The 21,340-nt window shown below is 36.9% G+C and overlaps 1 protein-coding gene across 5 annotated transcripts in view; it reads left to right on the top strand.

The window, feature by feature from the left end:
- Positions 1-21,340, top strand: part of HMCN1 (hemicentin 1) — a 516,590-nt gene that overhangs the window by 414,743 nt on the left and 80,507 nt on the right. For all 5 annotated transcript variants that reach the window (XM_043924342.1, XM_043924345.1, XM_043924344.1 and 2 more), the window contains 12 exons: positions 1,890-2,086; positions 5,520-5,601; positions 7,157-7,293; positions 10,347-10,488; positions 11,988-12,132; positions 12,517-12,644; positions 12,933-13,089; positions 14,604-14,725; positions 14,926-15,090; positions 17,156-17,263; positions 17,703-17,840; positions 17,956-18,090. In XM_043924342.1, coding sequence (XP_043780277.1) covers positions 1,890-2,086; positions 5,520-5,601; positions 7,157-7,293; positions 10,347-10,488; positions 11,988-12,132; positions 12,517-12,644; positions 12,933-13,089; positions 14,604-14,725; positions 14,926-15,090; positions 17,156-17,263; positions 17,703-17,840; positions 17,956-18,090 — 1,656 coding nt within the window. The remainder of the gene's footprint in view (positions 1-1,889; positions 2,087-5,519; positions 5,602-7,156; positions 7,294-10,346; positions 10,489-11,987; positions 12,133-12,516; positions 12,645-12,932; positions 13,090-14,603; positions 14,726-14,925; positions 15,091-17,155; positions 17,264-17,702; positions 17,841-17,955; positions 18,091-21,340) is intronic.

Raw genomic sequence — 21,340 nt, forward strand, 5'->3', positions numbered from 1 at the left:
ACATCTGGAATTTCACGGTTCATGTACTGTTAAAGCCTGGCTTGGAGAATTTTGAGCATTACTCTGCTAGCATGTGAGATGAGAGCAACTGGGCGGTAATTTGAGCAGTCTATGGGATTGCCTTTCCTTAGGGTTGAAATGAAAGCTGACCTTTTCCAGTCCTGTGGTCACTGCTGAGTTTTCCAAATTTGCTGGCATATTGAGTGCAGCACTTTAACAGCATCCTCTTTTAGGATTTGAAATAGTTCAAATGGAATTCCATCATATATACCACAACTTCTTTATCATTTATCTGTCAACAGACATCTAGGTTGCTTCCTTATCCTGGCTATTATAAATAGTGTTGCAATGAACATTGGGGTACATGTGTCTTTTTCAATTCTATATGCCCAGTAGTGGGATTGCTTTTTCAATTATGTGTCTTTTTCAATTATGGTTTTTCTCAGGGTATATGCCCAGTAGTGGGATTGCTGGGTCATATGGTAGTTTTATTCCTAGTTTTTTAAGAAATCTAGGAGGCAGTTTTTAATAATAACACCAACAGATGTAGTATACTTAGTAGTAGTTATAACTTTCTTAAGAAAGTTTTTATTATACTAATAAACCTTTAATTACAAAACAGATTCAGAAACACAAAAGAAATATACTTTATAGATTATCTCATTGAATCTTCACAATTCTCTTAGTTAAATAATAGTGTGGTCTTTTTTTTTTTTTAAGATTTGTTCAAATACACTAACCTAATAATTGTTGGAGCCAGGAATGAAAATCAGGCTGTTTGATTCCAGATTCTCTGTCTCCTACTGTGAACCTCTGCTCTAAACTATGTGCCTGATTTAAAACACACACACATGTGCACACACACACACAGAGCTAATCCTTGGAGCTGTCCAACAGCTATTTTTGCTGTCTTGTGAAATAGTAAGCTGGAAAGTTTCATAGAAAATTTGAATGATTAGTGTAAGGGAAATCTGTTTTAAAGTGATTCTTAAACTTAGGAATAGTTGGACTAAGAAACTTTAATGTTTCCTCCAAGTGTTTAGATTCTTTAACATCCTCTTGAGAAAGGTAATTTAGAAGTATAAATAACAAAAGAGGAAATTATTTCTGCCCAGACATAACAAATGTGTTTTATGCAGAAATAGTCTCCAAATGTAACTGTTTTTCTTCTGCTTAGTCATTGTTTCCTCTTAAAGTTCTTCATGGAAAAGATGATTGCAAAATTTCATAGCATTTGCTCATTGCTTTTGCAGAAACAATAGATATTTTAAAGGTGCAAAAACACACTACTATATTTAAGTAACTCTTTAAAAAATAGTACAAGATGGGTTCAGTTTTTATCATTTTCAAATCTTTACAGTTAAGTAAAACTGCTCTAATTATCTGAATCTCAGTTGCTGAGCTTTAATTACCTTTGATGGCTTGCGGCTTACTTCATGATCTATTATAAGAATGATCTGTCTCTTTTAAAATAGTGCCAGTGAAAAGATAATGCACAAAGACTTTATGTAGTGCTGACACTTAATAAATTGTTCCTCAATAAACTACAATAATGGAGAAGGAAATGGCAACCCACTCCAATATTCTTGCCTGGAAAATCCCATGGACAGAGGAGCCTGGCGGGTTCCAATCCATGGGGTCACGAAGAGTTGGACCCAACTGAGCGACTAAAACTAAACTACGGTAAAATAAAATAGTGCCAATGACAAATAACATCTCATTAATAATACCAAAATGAATAAGGAATTATCATTTTGGTATTCTTGTCCAAATCAATTTGTATTGTACAAAGATAAATTTGAGTTGAATTCTTAAAAGTTTTTCTAAACTGCAGTATCTTATCAAACAGCAAGTTTATTTTGTTGTTGTCTTTAATTCCTTTTAAATAGAACCACCTCATATCAATGGATCTGAAGAACCCATAGAAATGTCAGTAATTGTTAATAATCCTCTTGAACTTACCTGCATGGCTTCTGGAATCCCAGCTCCTAAGATTACCTGGATGAAAGATGGTCGACCCCTTCCACAGATGGATCAGATGCAGACTCTTGGAGGAGGAGAGGTTCTTCGAATATCTAGTACTCAGGTTAGTTCAGAGTTCATATGATTATTTTGTCCTAGGTTAAACTTCTTACTTGCTAATCTCTGGGCAGTGTTGGAGAAATTGTCTTGGAGTCTGAGTATATCATAGATCTCTGTGACTTTAGCAAGGGTAGATTTGTTCTATGACATGCATGACTGAATAGACACTTACAAGGTAACATGACTAAAGCGAAGAAGTAAAATTATCAGATTAAATGTAGAAGAAAGCAAGATACATTCATATTAATTTTTTCAAGTTTTCACAGTGCCATAAGTGATAGTATATTTCCTGAAGCTCTTGATTTGTGCCATGTGGCCCTTTATAGAAATGGCAAAAAGCAGTCAAATGTATGTGTATAAGAGGCTTCAAAGGGAACTTTGGATCTTCAGAATGAACTCACAGACATGAAAATCTGAAGAGATGGAATTTTTCCAAAAATGGTCAATTCAATAGAATTGACTGTTCTTTTAGTTTATGTTTAAGGAAATTAATCTGAAGTGTAAATATATTAAAGAAAGGTATGTCTCAGGGTGTCTTATTGTAACAATATACTCTTCTGCAAACAGAGGCAAATCTTATGTTACAAAAATTATCCATATGTTCTCTGATGCCTTCATCTGTTAACTGGGGATGGAAATAGGAACAATGCTGAACTTATGTACTTAGGGCTTTAGAGATAACCTAAAGTGATGTGCTTAGACTGATGCCACAGGCATGGAGAGATGCTGAAATGGAGTTAAAATGATTATTGTTACTGCTGCTCTTATTGTTATTATAATCATCATTGCTTTAAAGGTATTTATATTCAGTCAGTTCAGCTCAGTTCAGTCGCTCAGTCGTGTCCGACTCTTTGCGACCCCATGAATCACAGCACGCCAGGCCTCCCTGTCCATCACCAACTCCCGGAGTTTACCCAAACTCATGTCCATCGAGTTGGTGATGCCATCCAGCCATCTCATCTTCTGTTGTCTTAATCATATTTCATGTATATTTTCACTGAGGAAACAGAAAGGGAGCTAGAAAAGAGAGCTGAGGGTTATGAATTGCCTCAGTCTTATGTTGGGCTATGAGGTCTATCACACCCATGGCTACCATGGCAACTCGGTGAGGCAATGTCTTTATCCCCTTTCTACAAATCCAGAAACAGAGAAGGATTAAGTATTCACCTGTCCAGTACTTATCACTGCTCAGTGATGGAACTGATCTCAATCCTGGGTCTGGTTCAACAGCGTAGCCAGTGGAAGTCTCTTGTTTCTAACATTGAAGAGAACACACCTTCCATTTCCCTCTTCTCTCCATCAACCATTTTAGCAACGCAGAAAAAACTCAGGTCACACTGTCAAACCACTTGCTGAATCAAAATACTTGAATGCTATAATTTCAACTGACCAAAAGGGAAGCAAAATAATTTTGTAACTTAAGGAATAGCATGGAGACAGTGAAGTGTGCACTAGAACCATAAATATAAAGGAATCATGGTAAATAAAGCTCTAAGGAGAGATTGAGGCCACATTACATTAGGTCTTAAATGTGAAAATGAAACATTATGTTAAACAAGACAGAGTTTCCATCAAGGATTAAACGGTGACCCACATAGTCTAGCTATTGTGAAGAACACAAATGTAGTACATAAGACATTTCTCAGCCTTCAAGAAGTTTTCAGTTGTCTAAGAAAAGTAAAACCACACACATGATAAAATTAGGAAAAGGAACAATAGAAAACCATTAAAACCTTATAGAATTAAAAAATTAAATATTATCAAGTCCCAAGACTGCTAGGGGTTCCTCTGCTCCTCTGTGTTTTATTTTCTCTCTGTCAGAGCCCTTATTACTAAATTATACCTTAGTTACCTGAACTTTGTCTTTTTGTGTATGTATCTATTGCACATAATTATGCCTGGTACATAATGGATATTCTGCAAATTCCAAATTGTGTGGTGAAAGACGAGAGTTTGCTAAGACATTTTCCATCAAACTCTTCTTCTGTGACAAAACAGGTTGGAAAAACTCTATATACTGTACCTTTCTCTCCTTTGTGAGCTATAATGCATGTCAATAACTGCAAAATCCTTCTCTAAAAAACCCGATTAATTATAATTTTTCAAACACCCTATTAAGAGAACACACATTAGAAAATGTAGCTACTGATAGTAATTATCAATATTCAGAAGGGTGTACGTTGTCAGGAAATGGTTCTTGGAGGAGGTGAGATCTAAGAACAGTCATGAATGATAGTGCAAGTTTGGCTGAGTCAGGGCCAGTGGAGGGGGCGATGTAATTGGGGAATAGACTGTATTGGTGGAGAAGAGCTGACTTTTAGAGGTTTTCAAGGTATGATGAGCAACTTTGAAATTATTCTCCAGGCAGTAGTGCATCCCTTTCAATTCTTTAATTGAAGGACAATGTGGCTGTCACTCTTCTAAAGTTATATTTAGTAATTTTCCAGATATACTAGTCTTAACATGCTAATCTAAAATTTTTTCAGTGGAGTCTGTGCACCTTACCGAAAAAAAAAGTTTTTCAATAACCCATAAAGTCAGTTTTGAATGTAAGAATTTTAAAATTCTCAATATTCTAGGAGTATTCAAGTAATAGATGAAAACAGGATTTTCTACTTTTTCAAAATATGTTTTTCACAGTAGTAAGATCATATGTTTTTCAGTGTATTTCACTTATTTAAGCATGGGCTGTGTTTACACAATGTCAAATATGAATAAAGTCTAACACTTCAGTGGAAACTATGCATGGGGATTTTTAAAGAAATGTTTCTGGTTTTAGTCAGAAAATAGTAGATTTTTGTGTCAGCCTGAACTATTTACAGCCAAATTACGTAACATAGCTATATTGTTTCACTCTGTATATCAAGGAATATTAAAAATATGGTATTAATGTTCTTTATTAAAATAACCTGATTTTTATTTACTTTGGTTGGTTGGTTGGTTGGTTGGTTAATGTATTTTACTTGCTTCAGGAAGTCTCCAGTAGAATTTTGCAATCTGCAATTTAAATTCATAAATACTTCTTCAAAAAATACTGAGTAGTATTTGTGTCATATATGGTGCTGTGTTCTATATGTATCTGCCTTTTCTGACATCATTAACATATATAACATGCAAACATTTTGAGATCAAATACTGAAACCCTGTTTTCGTGTTTTTTTTTACAAAAAAAGAGATTTTATTGGGAACAGGTGCCCTGAAACCCTCTTCAATCTACGTCAGATACATAGATTTACGTGTAGCAGAGATGCTGAGCCATGCTTAGTATCGGAGTGCTAAATACAAATGTTAAGACATTTATTAAATTTTAATTATTGTGCTGTATTAATGATATCTTGCTTTGTGTGAGTCCTTTACATTTGTTCTAATGGATATTTATTCTCATCATCAAAACCAGCATGTTAACCTTGTGTAATTCACTTATTTGAATTTTATAGGTGGAAGATACAGGAAGATATACATGTCTGGCATCCAGTCCTGCAGGAGACGATGATAAAGAGTATTTAGTGAGAGTGCACGGTAACGTTGGCAAAATGTCCTACAGTCCATCATACACTTATACCTAATTAAAAGGCATAATTTATGGAAAATAGGGCAGCTATCCAACTCACATAAAACTATGTTTATATATTAGGAAATATGTATTTTGCAAATTTGAGTTTATATTTCACTGATCATGTGTTTATGGGAGTGGCTTAATGGATTTTTGAGTTATATGTTTTGTTCCTGCACAAGTAATTCATATTCATTGATTTTAAATCATAGAATAAAAATTAGAGTAAAAATGAAAATAAAAGTATTTATAATCTCATCATACAAGAATAAGACCTTTTTACATATAAATATTGTCACAGAAACGTGATCATGCAGCATATAGTATTTAACTTTTTATCTCAGTGGCATGTTGAACATGTTTTCATGTCAAAAAAATATATATTTTTATAACATTACTTTTTAGCAGTTGCATGATTTATAATTTTATGAACATACCATTACTTATTTAATACATTCCTTATTTTTGGCTCTTTCTGTATTTCCACCAACAGAAGCAGCACTATTATAGATATCCTTGTATAAGTGTGTTGGCCTACTTTTAATTATTTTGTTTTAATAAATTTCCATAAGTCCACTTTCTTGAATATATGTAAGTATATGCATATGCATGTACACACACACACATATTCAAGACCAAATTACCTTCTAGAAAAGTTGGGCCAATTTGTGGCTTGTCCTACTTTGACATAGAGCTGGAAATTACTCTTCAAAGAGAGGAACATTTAAAGAACTTAATAGAAGATCTTTATCTCCTCATAGCCTAAATCACTAAGCAATCCAAACTGTAGGACTGGTGTAATGTAGGAGTGTTCCCCTGCCCCCACCAGTCCTAAACACAAATTAGACCAATTGACAAGTAAATTGTGTATACAGCAGTCACATAAAAAATATACACTTTTAAAATTGTGGTATAGTTGATTTACAATATTATATCAGTTTCAGGTATACACCAGAGTCATTGAAAATTTTTATAAATTATACTCCACTTAAAGTTATTATGAAATATTGACTCTATTCCCTTTACTTTATATACTTGTGGCTTATTTATTTTATATATAGTAGTATATACCTCTTAATTCCTTACCCCTCTTTTGCCCTCCTTTCTGCTTATTAAGAAAAATCTATATATTTCTGTTTGTTATGATGGACAGAACCTAATTTAAAAGTTTTAAAATATGTTCAGAGAAAGTTATTACCAAGTGTAGACCTGGACAAAAAAAAATCCCTTCTTTGGGCCTTAGTTTCTTTACCTATTAAATGGTGATAAACTGTGGTTATATTATCCTATCATTCATGTGGCTATTGGAAGAATTTCATTACTTAAGGTACTTAAGTACTGAGTATGATTTTAAAAATTCACTATTTGTTATCAGGGTACTGTAAATTGAATGAGCAGCATTTTAAATTTATGCTGCTTCTTTCATACAGCAGAAACAACACTGTTGAACACCTAAAATAATCCAGAGCATTTTCCATCTCATTTATTAAAAGCCTTTGGTGTATCTGTTTTCCCACCCAGTACCCCCTAATATTGCTGGAACTGGTGAGCCCCAGGACTTCACTGTGTTACGGAACAGACAAGTGACGCTGGAATGCAAATCAGATGCAGTGCCTCCACCTGTAATCACTTGGCTTAAAAATGGAGAACGGTTACAGGTAAGTCTTGCCACAGATTCATTTTGAGGAAAAAAAAAAATCAGCTATAGAGTCCTTCAACCTCAGGTTACTGGCTATTCAGCATTGCAGGGCTGAGCACAGAGTCCTTTTGTCAGCCTTCTTTTCTCAGCCTTTGCTGGTGTAGGTAGTAGCTAGTTACGAGTCAAAAGACAGGTATTTTGATTCACATACTCCGTAAATTGGCCTAAGTACGTATCCCCTGAAGCTGGTGAATTAAACTTGGATTGAAACACTCGTGTCTTTTCTTGAAAGAAAAGAAACCATCAAAGTCTCAAAAGAACTGACTTGTCTTGCCAAGTCCCTGGGCAAACCTGTTACTGACTTTCCTTGATCTAAACTTGCACCTCATCAGTGACCCCAAGGATCTGTGAATCAGTTCAGTTCAGTTAGTTACTCAGTCGTGTCCGACTCTTTGCGACCCCATGGACTGCAGCACGCCAGCCTTCTCTGTCTTATCACCAACTCCCGGAGCTTACTGAAACTCATGTCCATTAAGTCAGTGATGCCATCCAACCATCTCATCCTCTGTCGTCCCCTTCTCCTCCCGCCTTCAGTCTTTCCCATACCAGGAGTCTAGACTGAAATCTTTGGAAACACAGTTACTGACTCTGTGAGACTCCCATGCTCTGGTGATGCCTGTCTTCTGCCATAGAGTATCATGGCCTAGGATCCTAAGTAGCCTTTTAGGATTGGCTCTAAGCCTTGACTTTGAATGTTCAGATTGTCCTTATCCTAGTAGTTACTTATCCTTCTTTTTCCTCATCCTCTTAGTATAACCAATTGTGATACACTGAGTCTAAATAAAAGGAAATTATGTCTCTAATACCTAAGACAGAGAGACTTTAACCATGATCACATCACACAAACACTAAACACAGACTGGATTCTGAGAGTTATTAACATGTTTAATTATCATGCGTATCACTTAACAGCCCCATGCCTCAGTTTCTGTATTTATTGGAGAAATCAAGCTAATTTCAGATATGACCAAGTGATGTCAGTACTGGGACAGACTGAATTCAACAGTAAATGGAAAAAAAAAAGAGAGAGAGAGATGAGTTCAGTTTTAGATATTTTGCTATTGAGGACCACCAAATCAAATATATTTGATTTGGTGGTCCTCAATAGTATAGCCTGTTGTTGAAGCTGTAGGTTTGTATGAGGTCAACCAGAAAGCGCATGGTGTGAGAAGATTTGTAAATGAGAATAACACCTAAGGCAATATTGACGATTAAAAGCAAAGGAAAAGAGGAGAAAAGTGGGACTGAGAAGGAACACTTGGATAAATTGGTGTACTGAAAGCCAAGAAATAGAGAGTTAACAGAGTTCACTCTGTTAACAGTTAACAGAGTTCATGTCAAGATACAAAGAAAACTGTATTTATTGGCTTTGGGTAATACACAGATGTGATTCAAGATGTAAGCAACCTTCAGTAGAGTGATCGAAGTAGAAGACATGTTACAGTTGTTGGGAGAGTGAAAGAAGAGGAAGTGGAAATGGTTGTGGACTATTATTTAAATACAAAAGAGATTTGTATATTCTTATTTACTAAAAAGAGTTTGAAGATAGAGAACCAAGTGTGTTGAGTGGGGAAAGGATGGGACCCCGGTGACAGATGAAGAGATTAGCCTTGGACTGAAGGGATGACCTTTTTCCACAGAGATGGAAGTGTAGGAAGGAAGGATGCATTCATATGCAAGATGATAGGGAGAAATTGCAGGCTCTTGACTTTGATTTTCTCAGTGGAGTAGGAAACAGGGTCATCTGCTCAGAATAAGGAAAGAAATCAAACTGGAAGAATCACTGGCAGTAAGTGGGAAGAGAACCAGAGAAGGTATAGTGAGACTGAGTAAATTAGCAGAACTTACTGATATTCATGGAAGAAAGACATGAAAATCAACTCAGAACTTTTTAGTAGCATAAAGTCCTGCTATACCCATATTGAACTTAAAAATTAAAATATGTTTTGTAGAACTTACTATGTATGTTGAAAAACTCACCTGTTCTCATTAGAAATAATAAAAATTTACCACTAATGGCCCCTGTAGCAATTAAAGGCCTACAGATAACGTGTGGACTTTAAAGATAAATTGACCTGAACTGTACATCTTAGTGTGAACAACTTTTTTCACTAGAAATATATGTTTATCTGGGACAGAACCCATATGGTAGAAAAATCTCATTTGGACTCTTCCTAAAGTAGATCCACTTTGGCACAACCAGAAAATATCAGCCTTTGTTGCTACCTGGCATTTTTTTAAAAGTTTATGAACAATCCTCAATTGGACATAATAGAGTAGATATCACTATATTTCAGTATTTCCTCTCAATATAGATCTCTATAGTTTCATAATTTTTGGTCCCATGCCTGGACACAAAATATATGCTTAACAAATATTTGTAGACGAAAAATCATTTATTTACTTATTTTTTAAATGTTGAAGGATAATTGTTTCAAGTTAACCAAAGTTAATTTATTATCAGGAAACTTTCAGCTTTAAGTAACAGGCTTCAGACTGTAAACAACTTAATTGGGAGCAGGGGGAAGATATTAGCAATAAAAATCAGTGAACTTAAGTTTTGGGCATTATCCAAAGGCTCTAATTATGTAGTCAAACATCTCTGTCCTTCCTTCTTTATCTCAGTTCTGCTTGTGTCTTAGAGTCACAGCAAGTTGTCCGCACACGGTGGTACAGCTGCCACCAGCCTATGTCATCCTCACTATCAGATTCCAGTAAAAATATGCCTGTTCCAACACTTGGAGAAGTGTCCTGCAGGGAGCTCTCATGGGCCCAACTTGAAACACTCTTCCACCCTTGAGTGGATCACTGCGGCCGTCACTGATTGTGCGCTTGCCTTAACTACACTCATAGAGATAGCTCCCAAGAGTTTTTGATACCAGGATAGTAGTAGGGGGAGCAGACAAAGATACTGGGAGACAGGTATGCTACAGTTCACTGTTTAGTTACTTTTGATGATTCTTATTTCATTTTCCTGACATTTTAATGGTAAATTTTACTTGTTGAATCCAGGCAACACCTCGAGTAAGAATCCTATCTGGAGGGAGATACTTGCAAATTAATAACGCAGATCTAGGTGATACAGCCAATTACACCTGTGTTGCCAGCAACATTGCGGGAAAGACTACAAGAGAGTTTATTCTCACTCTCAATGGTAAGAACGCTTAACCACTGTTTCACAATCAAAAAAATTTAGACAGGACATTCAAAGAGATAACATTTTTGTTTTTTATGAGCATACTAAACGAATTCTTGTGCTTATCTTATTTCTTTTGACATAGACAGCTTGTGACATTTGTGCTATAGCTATATTCAAACTAATTCAACTTCAAAAATATAATTAAAGATACATTTCTCTTAGAGAACAATACATGTCCAATTGTTATCAGCATATTCTGATGTTTTGTATCATTCAGATCAGAGCCACTGGAGAAGTTAATATACTAAATCTCTGGGTGACAAGTAGCCAATTATTTAGTCACTTTTATTGATGTTCAGGTTTGATTATATATGTGCTAGACAGAGACTGCCATGGAACTGTAATTTTCTCAAATATAAAATCTAAACACTAAAATCTGCCAAATTTCAGGAATATGACACCAACTTTCTAAAACCGTTCATCTGATGTTTTAATAGATGCAATTTTACAAGTTGGATGACCCAGGCAGTTAATATCTCTAACACTAAAATTAAAATTCAAGTTTTCTATTCCCATGTGAACTCAGTGATTAGTAAAATACATGCTCTGAGACTTGCATGATTAATCACAGATGTGTTTTTTTAAAACAGCCCACTTTCTAAGCTTTATTTAAAGCGAAGTTGTTCCAGTGTTAACATTCTCTGACCATTATTTGGCCAAAGAGAAATAAGAAATATCATCTTTAATTTGTATCATACCAGAGCTGATTTTTGTTTTTTGTTTTTTTTTTTTACTCTTTCAAGCCTCTTCCTTAGAAAGACAGATTTCACACACCATGAGTGAGTGAGTGAAAGTCGCTCAGTCATGTCCGATTCTTTGCAACCCTATGGACTATACAGCCCATGAAATTCTTTAGGCCAGCATACTGGAGTGGGTAGCCTTTCCCTTCTCCAGAGGATCTTCCCAATCTAGAGATCAAACCCAGGTCTCCCACATTGTAGGCAGATTCTTTACCAGCTGAGCCACAAGGGAAGCCCTTCACACACCATATCAGGGATTTAAAGCCCTGTCTTCTATTAGGGAACAGGATTGGCTCAGAGGTTAAAGTGTCTGCCTGCAATGCAGGAGACCTGGGTTCGATCCTGGGTCGAGAAGATCCCCTGGAGAAGGAAATGGCAACCCATTCCAGTATTCTTGCCTGGAGAATCCCGTGGATGGAGGAGCCTGGTGGGCTCACAGAGGGGTCACAAAGAGTCAAACACGAGTGAGCAACTTAACTTTCACTTTCTTTCCCCACTATTAACTCTTCACTTTTGTGTAAATTTTTAAATAAAATCTTACCTTGAATAAGGTTTTAGGAATTCAACCCCAATTTTATTTATACTAACCTGAATTAGCTGTAGGCAAAGCCATATATTTGACTCAAATCTCAGCTTGTATTATTACCTAGTCAGTCTTAGTTCAGGCTGTGTTACTGATATAAATGAAATTTTCCACATGCATCTCTTTTACAGTTCCTCCGAGCATAAAGAGTGGCCCCCAGAGTCTTGTCATTCACTTAAATAAGTCAACTGTATTGGAATGCTTTGCGGAAGGTGTGCCAGCCCCAAGGATAACATGGAGAAAGGATGGAGCTGTTCTACCAGGGACTCATGCAAGGTAACTAAAAAAGGATGAAAAACACTGTAGGAACTGAAATGTAAGTTTTTAAATAGTTGATCCAATGCATTACTTGAGTCTTTTCATTCTAAAATTAGTCTCTTCATCTTAATATGAGAATCAAAATTCAGTATTTTAAAACCCTAACCCTAATTCCTAAAGGCTTGCATCTAAAATGTAATGGTTATAGTGTATCCAAGATCATAAGTCCATCTGCTATACCTCTTTGCAGAATATCCTTTTTTTCTACCAAGGGTATTACAAATTTCTGAAGCAGGAAAAGGACTAAAAATGGATAACTGAGTCTTTTAAAATGCGCTCAGTTAAAATGTGCATAATCAGAAAGACTCATCCAGAGACCTTCACGTGTGATCTTTCTTGTAGATACTCCATCTTGGAAAATGGATTCCTTCATATCCAGTCGGCACAAGTGACTGATAGTGGGAGATATTTGTGTATGGCTACCAATGCTGCTGGGACAGATCGCAGGCTAATAGACTTACAGGTCCATGGTAAATATACGTTTATGAACAACATCCAGTCTTAGAGTCAAGCGTTCTTTGGTTGCCTAAACCAGTGAGGTCATAGCACAAAGACCTTCAGGTCCAGCGCTCTATTATGAACAATCAAGACTCATGGCGAATAGCATTATCACAGCACTATGTAAGTTCAGAGAACCTTATTGTGTTCACCAATGTAAAGTAAGTTATCAGTGATTAATTTCAGTTTGGCAGAGATACTTCAAATGGCATACTGTTTGCTGAATGTGTTTTCTCTCTCACTTGGTGACTTTGTTTTAGTTCCTCCATCCATTGCTCTGGGTCCTACCAACATAACTGTAACAGTAAATGTTCAAACCACTCTGGCTTGTGAGGCTACCGGCATACCTAAACCGTCAGTCAACTGGAGAAGAAACGGGCATCTTCTGAATGTGGATCAAAATCAGAATTCATACAGGTAAGGAGGAATTTACCTGGAAAATTCCACCAGCAATTTAGAAACATATTTTTCAAAGAATTAACATTTTCACTTTATCAATGGGGACAGAAAATATATAAAGTATGAACTAGCTAGTATGTAAAGAGTGTATTATTTTTTTCTTAGCATTGAATTAGTTTTTCAATCTAAAGTATTTTTTTCTGAATTATAGGTACAACTTCTCTTACCATAAGCCCTGTGGATAACTGTCAGTGAGCTCTGTAGCATTAGATTTCCATTCTGCTGCTGTTTTTAGCACCTTTTGTAATTTTATAATGACAAAGGATAAAACATCATTTGGTATAAGAAAAAAAGTGCTCTTGAAAAATAATACAAGTTTTAGTTGAAGAATAAAAATCAGATTTTATACCTTCAAATACAGTGTATGGATTTGGCAGCACGTATAAGGATGAAGAATAGCAGTTTCTCCAATTTTCTGTACTCTTTCAGCTTTACTATCATTCTTCTTACTATGATATCATATTTTTAAAGGCTGACCTTAAAAATACTGTGGATTTCTGATTCCTTAGATGAGCATCATTTCTTGTATCTCAAGTTAATAGATATCTTGTCAAAAGATTTGCCTTGTCACTAAAAACAAGAGTTTTCATAGACCTATCCTGATAAAAATCGATTCTGTTACACCTGGAAATATGAAATTAGGAGGGTTTCACTTGAAAATCTGTTGTGTCTCTTTCTCATCCTTTTAATCTTTTGGCATTGGGGGTTTAATGACTTGAAAGTATACTCTATGTGGAAAATGCCCATGCCCTTGAGTTAAAAAGCAGGTCAAATATGTTCCCACTGAATCAAATTATTCCCAGTCATCAGTGCACAGTTTGAGGTAAGAAAACAGATATTCTTATTTAGATTACTTTAAATAATGTATATGTATTTACTCAGCCTTTTGTATATTTGAAGTGATTCAGATAACTTAAGTTTGGAGTTTATTTCAAGTTAGATTCTAATTTATGTACTGTGTATCTCCAAGGTATCTACCACATTTAAGGAGACATGTGAAGTAGGGAAAGATGCAAGACAGACTTGTAGTTACCTATTGGTCAGTGGAAATAATCAAATACCAAGCTGCAGCGTTAATGTGAAATTTAGAGATAATCTATGTGAAACATTTGAGATAGCACCAGGAATGTATTCAGTGGTCAGTAAATAGCAGCTATCATCAAATGTGCTCATTTCACTGTATTTCACCCAGGAGAGCATGGTTGGTCATGCTTTCAGCATTCAGAAAATGCAGGATTCCCTCATAAGGCAATCATTCCACACCACTGCTTCCTGCAAATGTTGAGGCTGAGGCCCCGTTAACTCACTGCCATATAAACTTAAAGTTTGATACATAAAATGATGCTCAGTGTAACATTTGAGGAAAGAGTTCCATTTCCCTCAGTTCACAACATGGTACCATGTTGAACCAACTAGAAACATTTGTGAAAACTGATACATAGCACCTCATTGCTTTGAAATCTCTCTTCTAGGCTCCTTTCTTCAGGTTCACTAGTGATTATTTCCCCTTCTGTGGATGACACTGCGGCCTACGAGTGCACGGTGACAAATGACGCTGGAGAGGACAAGAGGACTGTGGATCTCACTGTCCAAGGTAGAACTGGCTTAGTGTGTGGACTGAAAGTTATTACAATGATATCATTTCTTCTTTTCACCACTTCACAAAGGGGCTTCCTGTTCCACTTACCAAACATTCACTTTCAGTGTAGAAAGAGGAAGATACATGAGCAGGCTTTGGAAATCTGTCAGGGTTGGAAACATGTAGTTTTCTTTCTTTTCGTTGTTGCTTTTTAGTTCCACCTTCCATTGCTGATGAGCCTACAGACTTCCTAGTGACCACACACACACCCACAGTGATCACCTGCACCGCTTCAGGAGTTCCGTTTCCCTCAGTTCACTGGATGAAGAATGGTATAAGGCTGCTTCCCAGAGGAGAGGGCTATAGAATTCTGTCCTCAGGTAAGACCCAGCTCAGTGATTACACAGATATTGATTGGGTTAGTTACTAATGGATGGCCTTATGTGGACTTTCGTTGCACTAGAAGAAAAGAAAAAAAATATCGATATTCCTAGGCTTAGGCATTTGGGAAAAAATTCAGTTAGGATGGGGAGGGCAATGAGGGAAAGGGGTAGAAAAAAACCTAAAAACAAAATAATAAATAATATCTAAAACTGATCTACATATATTCAGCATGACCACTTAGATTTTATGTGCATATTTTCTAAACCTAAGGTTTGGAAGGGCTTCCCTGGTGGCTCAGTGGTAAAGAATCCGCCTGTTAATGCAAGAGCTACAGGAGTCGCATGTTCAGTCTTTGGGTCGGGAAGATCCCCTGGAGGAGGAAATGGCAACCCACTCCAGTATTCTAGCCTGGGAAACCCCATGGACAGAGGAGCCTATTGGGCTGCAGCACATGTGTGTGGTAGTCACTCAGTCCGTCACGTCCAATTCTTTGCAATCCATAGACTGCAGCCCACCAGGCTCCTCTGTCCATGGAATTCTTCAGACAAGAATACTGGAGTGGGTTATTTCCTTCTCCAGGGGATCTTCCCAACCCAGGGATCAAACTCGTCTCCTGCACTGTAGACAGACACTTTACTGTCTGGGCCACCCGGGAAGCTCAGTCCATAGGGTCGCAAAAGAGTCGGACACAACTTTGCAACTAAACAACAACATGGTTTAAAATTTTTACTGGTTGCCTTTGGGTGAACCACACCTCTTTGGCCAAGTAGAATGTCCATTCATTTAATAAACATTTAGTACCTAAAATGGGCTATGTACTCCACTAAATTTCTGAGGATCTAAAACTAAGACAGGGTTCCTGCTTTCAAGTTTTCTATAATTTAACAAGTAAGTTTGGGTGGTAAGTGTTATGATGTGGCTGTTTTTTGAGGGTGGTTGTAAACACCATTAATAAAATTTAAGCTCTGCAAATTTTATGTATTAAAAAGAAAAAATAATTCACCTAAATGAAAGTGCAGGTGATTCACATTTGTGTTTCTGAAAATTCATCCTGCATTGAGGAGATACACTGGAAATAAAAAGTAGCAACTAAGATCCTGAACATCCTGGGGCTTTATGAGTATGTCCATCTTATGTTAAGAGAATTTATTTCTTCAAAAGAAGGAAAATAATGAAAGATGAACTTGGCTTTCATAGCAAAGTATGTTAGCTGTCTCAGAATTCTGCATAGATGGGTAGCAAGTAAAATCATAAAATTTAATTAACTACTCTTCACCACAAAGTACTGTGCTAAGAGAACAGTTTAGAACTTTCTCAGAAAGAGTTACCCTATGACCCAGGAACTCCACTCCTAGGTATCTCCCCAGAGAAATAAAAACATATGTCCACGCAAAGATTTGTATGCAAATATTCATGTAGCAGTCTTCTCAAGAGCCAAAAATGAGAAGCAGTGTAAATTTCCATTAACTGGTTAATGGATAAACAATGGGGATCACTTTACACAATGGAATTCTATTTAACAATAAAATGGAACAAAAATACTGACACATGCTACAACAGATATAGCTCAAAAACTATGCTCACAGTAGAAGTCAGACTCAAAAGATTTCAGTATGATCCCATCTAGGTAAAATATCCAGAAGAGGTCAGTATTTAGAGACAGAAAGTAAATTAGTGATCTCTGGGGTTGAGATTGGGCAGGACTATAAATGGGGTGAGATTTCTTTTTGGTATAATGAAAATGTTCTAAAATTAAACTGTGATAATTGCAGGAGTCTGTAATATGTCAGGAGTTATTGAATTGTACATTTAAATGGCTGAATTTTATAGTCTGAAAATTTGCCTAAATCAAGCTGTTAATGGGGTTTTGTTTGTTTGTTTTTAAGTTCTGTGCTAGGGGAAAAAAAAAGTTCTGTGCTAGGTAGGCAGGGAATACAAGTAGGACTACAAGCCAAGTACCCCCACGCAAGGGGGACAGAAACACAAAAATCAGAGAGACATGGTTTATCAAACCAGAAAAAGAGGGATGCCCTATGCATGAAATTCTTCTTTCCTTTTTAGGAGCAATTGAAATTCATGCCACTCAACTAAGCCATGCTGGAAGATATACTTGTGTTGCCAGGAATTCAGCTGGTTCTGCACATCGACATGTGAGCCTTCATGTCCAAGGTGTGAAAGGGTACTTATTCGTTAAAATCTTGCTGTTATCTCTTTAAGTCATGTTTTTTTCTTCAAAGATGGTCCTGTCTAGGGTCATAAACCACAGTAATATTTTGGGGACATGAAAGCTCATAGATATTCTTCAGCAGACTAAAGAAAGCATACAGATAACAAACCACGCTGAACAACCTCTGAATTATTTTCGTTGAATTTTTATGATCTGTTTCTGATTTTAGTCTTTTCTCTGGAGTTCTTCTGAAGGAAACTGGCTATAGTAACAAGACTCAAAAAGCAACGTGATACGGCTGATATGTGCTTTTCCTTGGGGCGATGAAATCACTAATATTTTGGAATTATGAATTCAGACAGGTTTAACCTTATGGCTACAGTAGACATTTATGCCACTAACTAGTGTCCTTGCAACATTTCTGTTGATTGGTTCTTATAGAGCCTCCAGTCATTCAGCCTCAGCCAAGTGAGCTGGACGTCATTCTAAACAATCCCATTTTATTACCCTGTGAAGCAACAGGGACACCCAGTCCTTTCATCACTTGGCAAAAAGAAGGCATCAATGTCATCAGTTCAGGTACTGTTTCTCTCAAGACAATCATGACAACTCAGTTTTATCATTCAGAAGTCAGTATAATTCTTTTAACAAAAGTAAAAATTCTTCTAACCCTGTTCTAATAACCATGACGTAGGTAGAAGCCATGCAGTTCTTCCCCGTGGCGGCTTGCAGATCTCCAGAGCTGTCAGAGAGGATGCTGGCACTTACATGTGTGTGGCTCAGAATCCAGCTGGTACAGCCTTGGGCAAAATCAAGTTGAATGTCCAAGGTACGTAAATATGCTTATAGCAGTGCCTATCAAAATTCATATTATGTCAAATAATGATGCTGTCATAGTCCTTCATAGTCTTAGTTTACATTATTCTATTTGTCTTCTATTCTATTTCTGTTCTCTTACTATTTTGAAGAAAAAAGTTTAGTGCTTGGGTGGTTTGGGGGCATTATTTGTATAAGAAAACCGAGACATCTCCTATTTTAAATTTCTGTGAAATTGGCACTTCTATTGTAGCACATATTTAAGGTGATTTTTAAAACCATTTTCTCCATAATGCTTCTCTGTACACATTACAAAACACTGGATTGTAATATCCACTTAAAAATCATAATTGTTTTAAACTTTACAAAATGATAGTTGTGAAACCAAAAAGTAAATCATATTGCAAGTAAACCAACTTGATGAGAAAAAATATATAAGAGAGTGGGTTTTTTTTTTTTTCATAGGACCTTACATTTTCTTGATGTAATGTTCATATCTTGCATGCATTGCTTTTGTGGATAAAAACCTGACCTAGAAATGGGTTCTGAGCTACTCAGCTCACATTGGCTGGTTTGAATTTCCTTGTAGTGTGATTTTCCTAGGGTGAATGAATAACTGTAGTAAAGCTCACTTACTTATCTGCAGGTGATAAATCTAATTTCCTTATATTTTTCAACAATTTTAATAAACATTTATTGGGATGTTAAGTAGAAATACATTGAACATTACAGACATAATACTTTTATGGTGTGAAGAAGGAAAAAACAAAACCAGTCTTTTCTGGGGGCACCATTAGAGCTGAGATCTGCATGATGAGTGAAGATGAGCCATGTAAAGGTGTCCACGGAAGAGAAGGCAGCATGTACAATGGTCCCGAGGCAGGAAAGGGTAGGAAAAGAATCGTGGCTGACAGTGGTGAACGTGGGAAGGCTGACAAAATGGGAAGGAGATCAGAAAATAAGGTGGGGCCAGTGCATGGAGCACCTGAAAGACCAGAGGGAGGGGTAAGATTTTCTTTTCTGTGCAGCATTGGAAGGCTTTCAAGGATTTAACCAAGACATTTGTTTGGTTTTAAGAAGCTCTCTCTGCTGGTATGTAGGTGATGATTTAGAGAAAGCTCAAGACTATATCTGGAAGAACTAGTAAAGTGCTTAGGCCAGGGGTCCCCAACCCCCAGGATCTAAGACCTGATGTTTGGAGGTGAAACTGATGTAATAATAATAGAAATATAGTGCACAACAAATGTAATGTATTGAATCATCCCGAAACCAGCCCCCCTCCCCAGTTCATGGAAAAATTGTCTTCCAAGAAACTAATCCCTAGTGCCAAAAATGTTGGGGACCGCTGCTCTAGGCATCATGCGATATGGTCTGGCTGGGAGTGTGTGTGTGAGTTATAGGGGTAAATGAAAAAAAAAGTGGTAGAATCAAGAATTTTTTTGGAGATGTAATAGCCAGGATTGCTGATTAATCAGATTGGGAGGTTAGGAAAAGAGAAGAGTTCATGATGTTTCCTGGGCTTGGGCTTGAGCAGAGATAGTGCTATGGGGGCTTCAAGGAAAGGAACTGGTTTTGGAGGAAGGAAAACATGATTTCTGATCATGTTAGATGTGGGAAACTGTTAGAAATCCTAGCAGAGATGTCAAAAAGCATTGATTATTTATGAATTCAGGAATCAAGGGAGAAGGACAGTCTAAGATACAAATTTGGAAGTAATTAGGGTTTTTCAGTCCACAAGACTGGATGAGTATTTGGATAGAAAAGAGCCCAGGACTCTGCATTGTTAAGAGGTCTGAAAAACAGAATGCTAAAAAGAATAACAAAGGAGAGGGAAGAGATGACAGAGGAAAACTAGATGGAGTCTAGGAGAGGACAGTGTTTCAAGAAGGAGTAGACAGATTTTTTTCTTTTTAACCCTAGGGAGAGTCAATTAAGATGATGACCAAGAAATAGTCATTGGTTTTGGCAACATCGTTGTCATTCAGTTGCTCAGCTGTGTCCAACTCTTTGTGACCCCACAGAATGCAGCACGCCAGACTTTCTTGTTCTTCACAATCTCCCAGAGCTTACTCAAACTCATGTCCTTTGAGTCGGTGATGCCATCCAGCCATCTCATCCTCTATCATTCCCTTCTCCTCCTGCCTTCAATCTTTCCCAGCATCAGGGTCTTTTCCAATGAGTCAGCTCTTCCCATCAGGTGGCCAAAGTGTTGGAGCTTCAGCTTCAGCATCAGTCCTTACAGTGAATATTCAGGGTTGATTTCCTTTAGGATGGACTGGTTTGATCTCCTTGCAGTCCAAGGGATTCTCAAGAGTCTTCTCCAACATCACAGTTCAAAAGCATCAATTCCTTGGCACTCAGCCTTTTAAACTGTCCATCTCTCACATCCATACATGACTACTGGAAAAACCAGAGCTTTGACTAGACGGGCCTTTGTAGGCAAAGTAATGTCTCTGCTTTTTAATATGCTGTTTAGGTTAGTCATAGCTTTTCTTCCAAGGAGCAAGCGTCTTTTAATTTCATGGCTGCAGTCACCATCTGCAGTGATTTTGGAGCCCAAGAAAATAAAGTCTGTCACTGATTCCACTGTTTCCCCATCTATTTTCCATGAAGTGATGGGACCAGATGCCATGATCTTTGTTTTTTGAATGTTGAGTTTTAAGTCAGCTTTTTCACTCTATTCTTTCACCTTCATCAAGAGGTTCTTTAATTCCTCTTTGGTGTCATCTGCATATCTGAGGTTATTGCTATTTCCCCCCACAATCTTGATTTCAGCTTGTGCTTCATCCATTGGGATCATATAAAAGAATTAGTGAGGATTTTTTCTTTCACTAATTGATTAAAATTGCATGAGCAATTATGGGACAAAGAAACACATTAAAACAACTAATAGAATTTCAGTATTCCAAAAGCAATCAGAGATAATTGCATACTCTAGAGGCATGAAAAACTCTGAATAGACCCTCCCTTTTCAGATACAATATGTAGGGACTTCTCTGGTGTTCCAGTGGTTAAGACTCTAGCTTCCAATGCAGGAGGCATGGGTTTGATCCCTGATTGGGGAACTAAGATCCCACATGCCATGCATTGGGAACAACAACAAATCTCTAACAGATATAGTATGTAATAGCAAGCAGAAAATCAACCAGATAACTTTGGTTGATACAAATAATTTTAAGTTATTAATATTTTTCACAACTTGTTTATTTACTCATTATGTGCGTGCGTGTGTGTGTGTGTGTGTGTGTGTGTGTGTGCTCGCG

Source organism: Cervus elaphus, chromosome 14, assembly GCF_910594005.1.
Source record: "Cervus elaphus chromosome 14, mCerEla1.1, whole genome shotgun sequence".
NCBI lineage: Eukaryota > Metazoa > Chordata > Mammalia > Artiodactyla > Cervidae > Cervus > Cervus elaphus.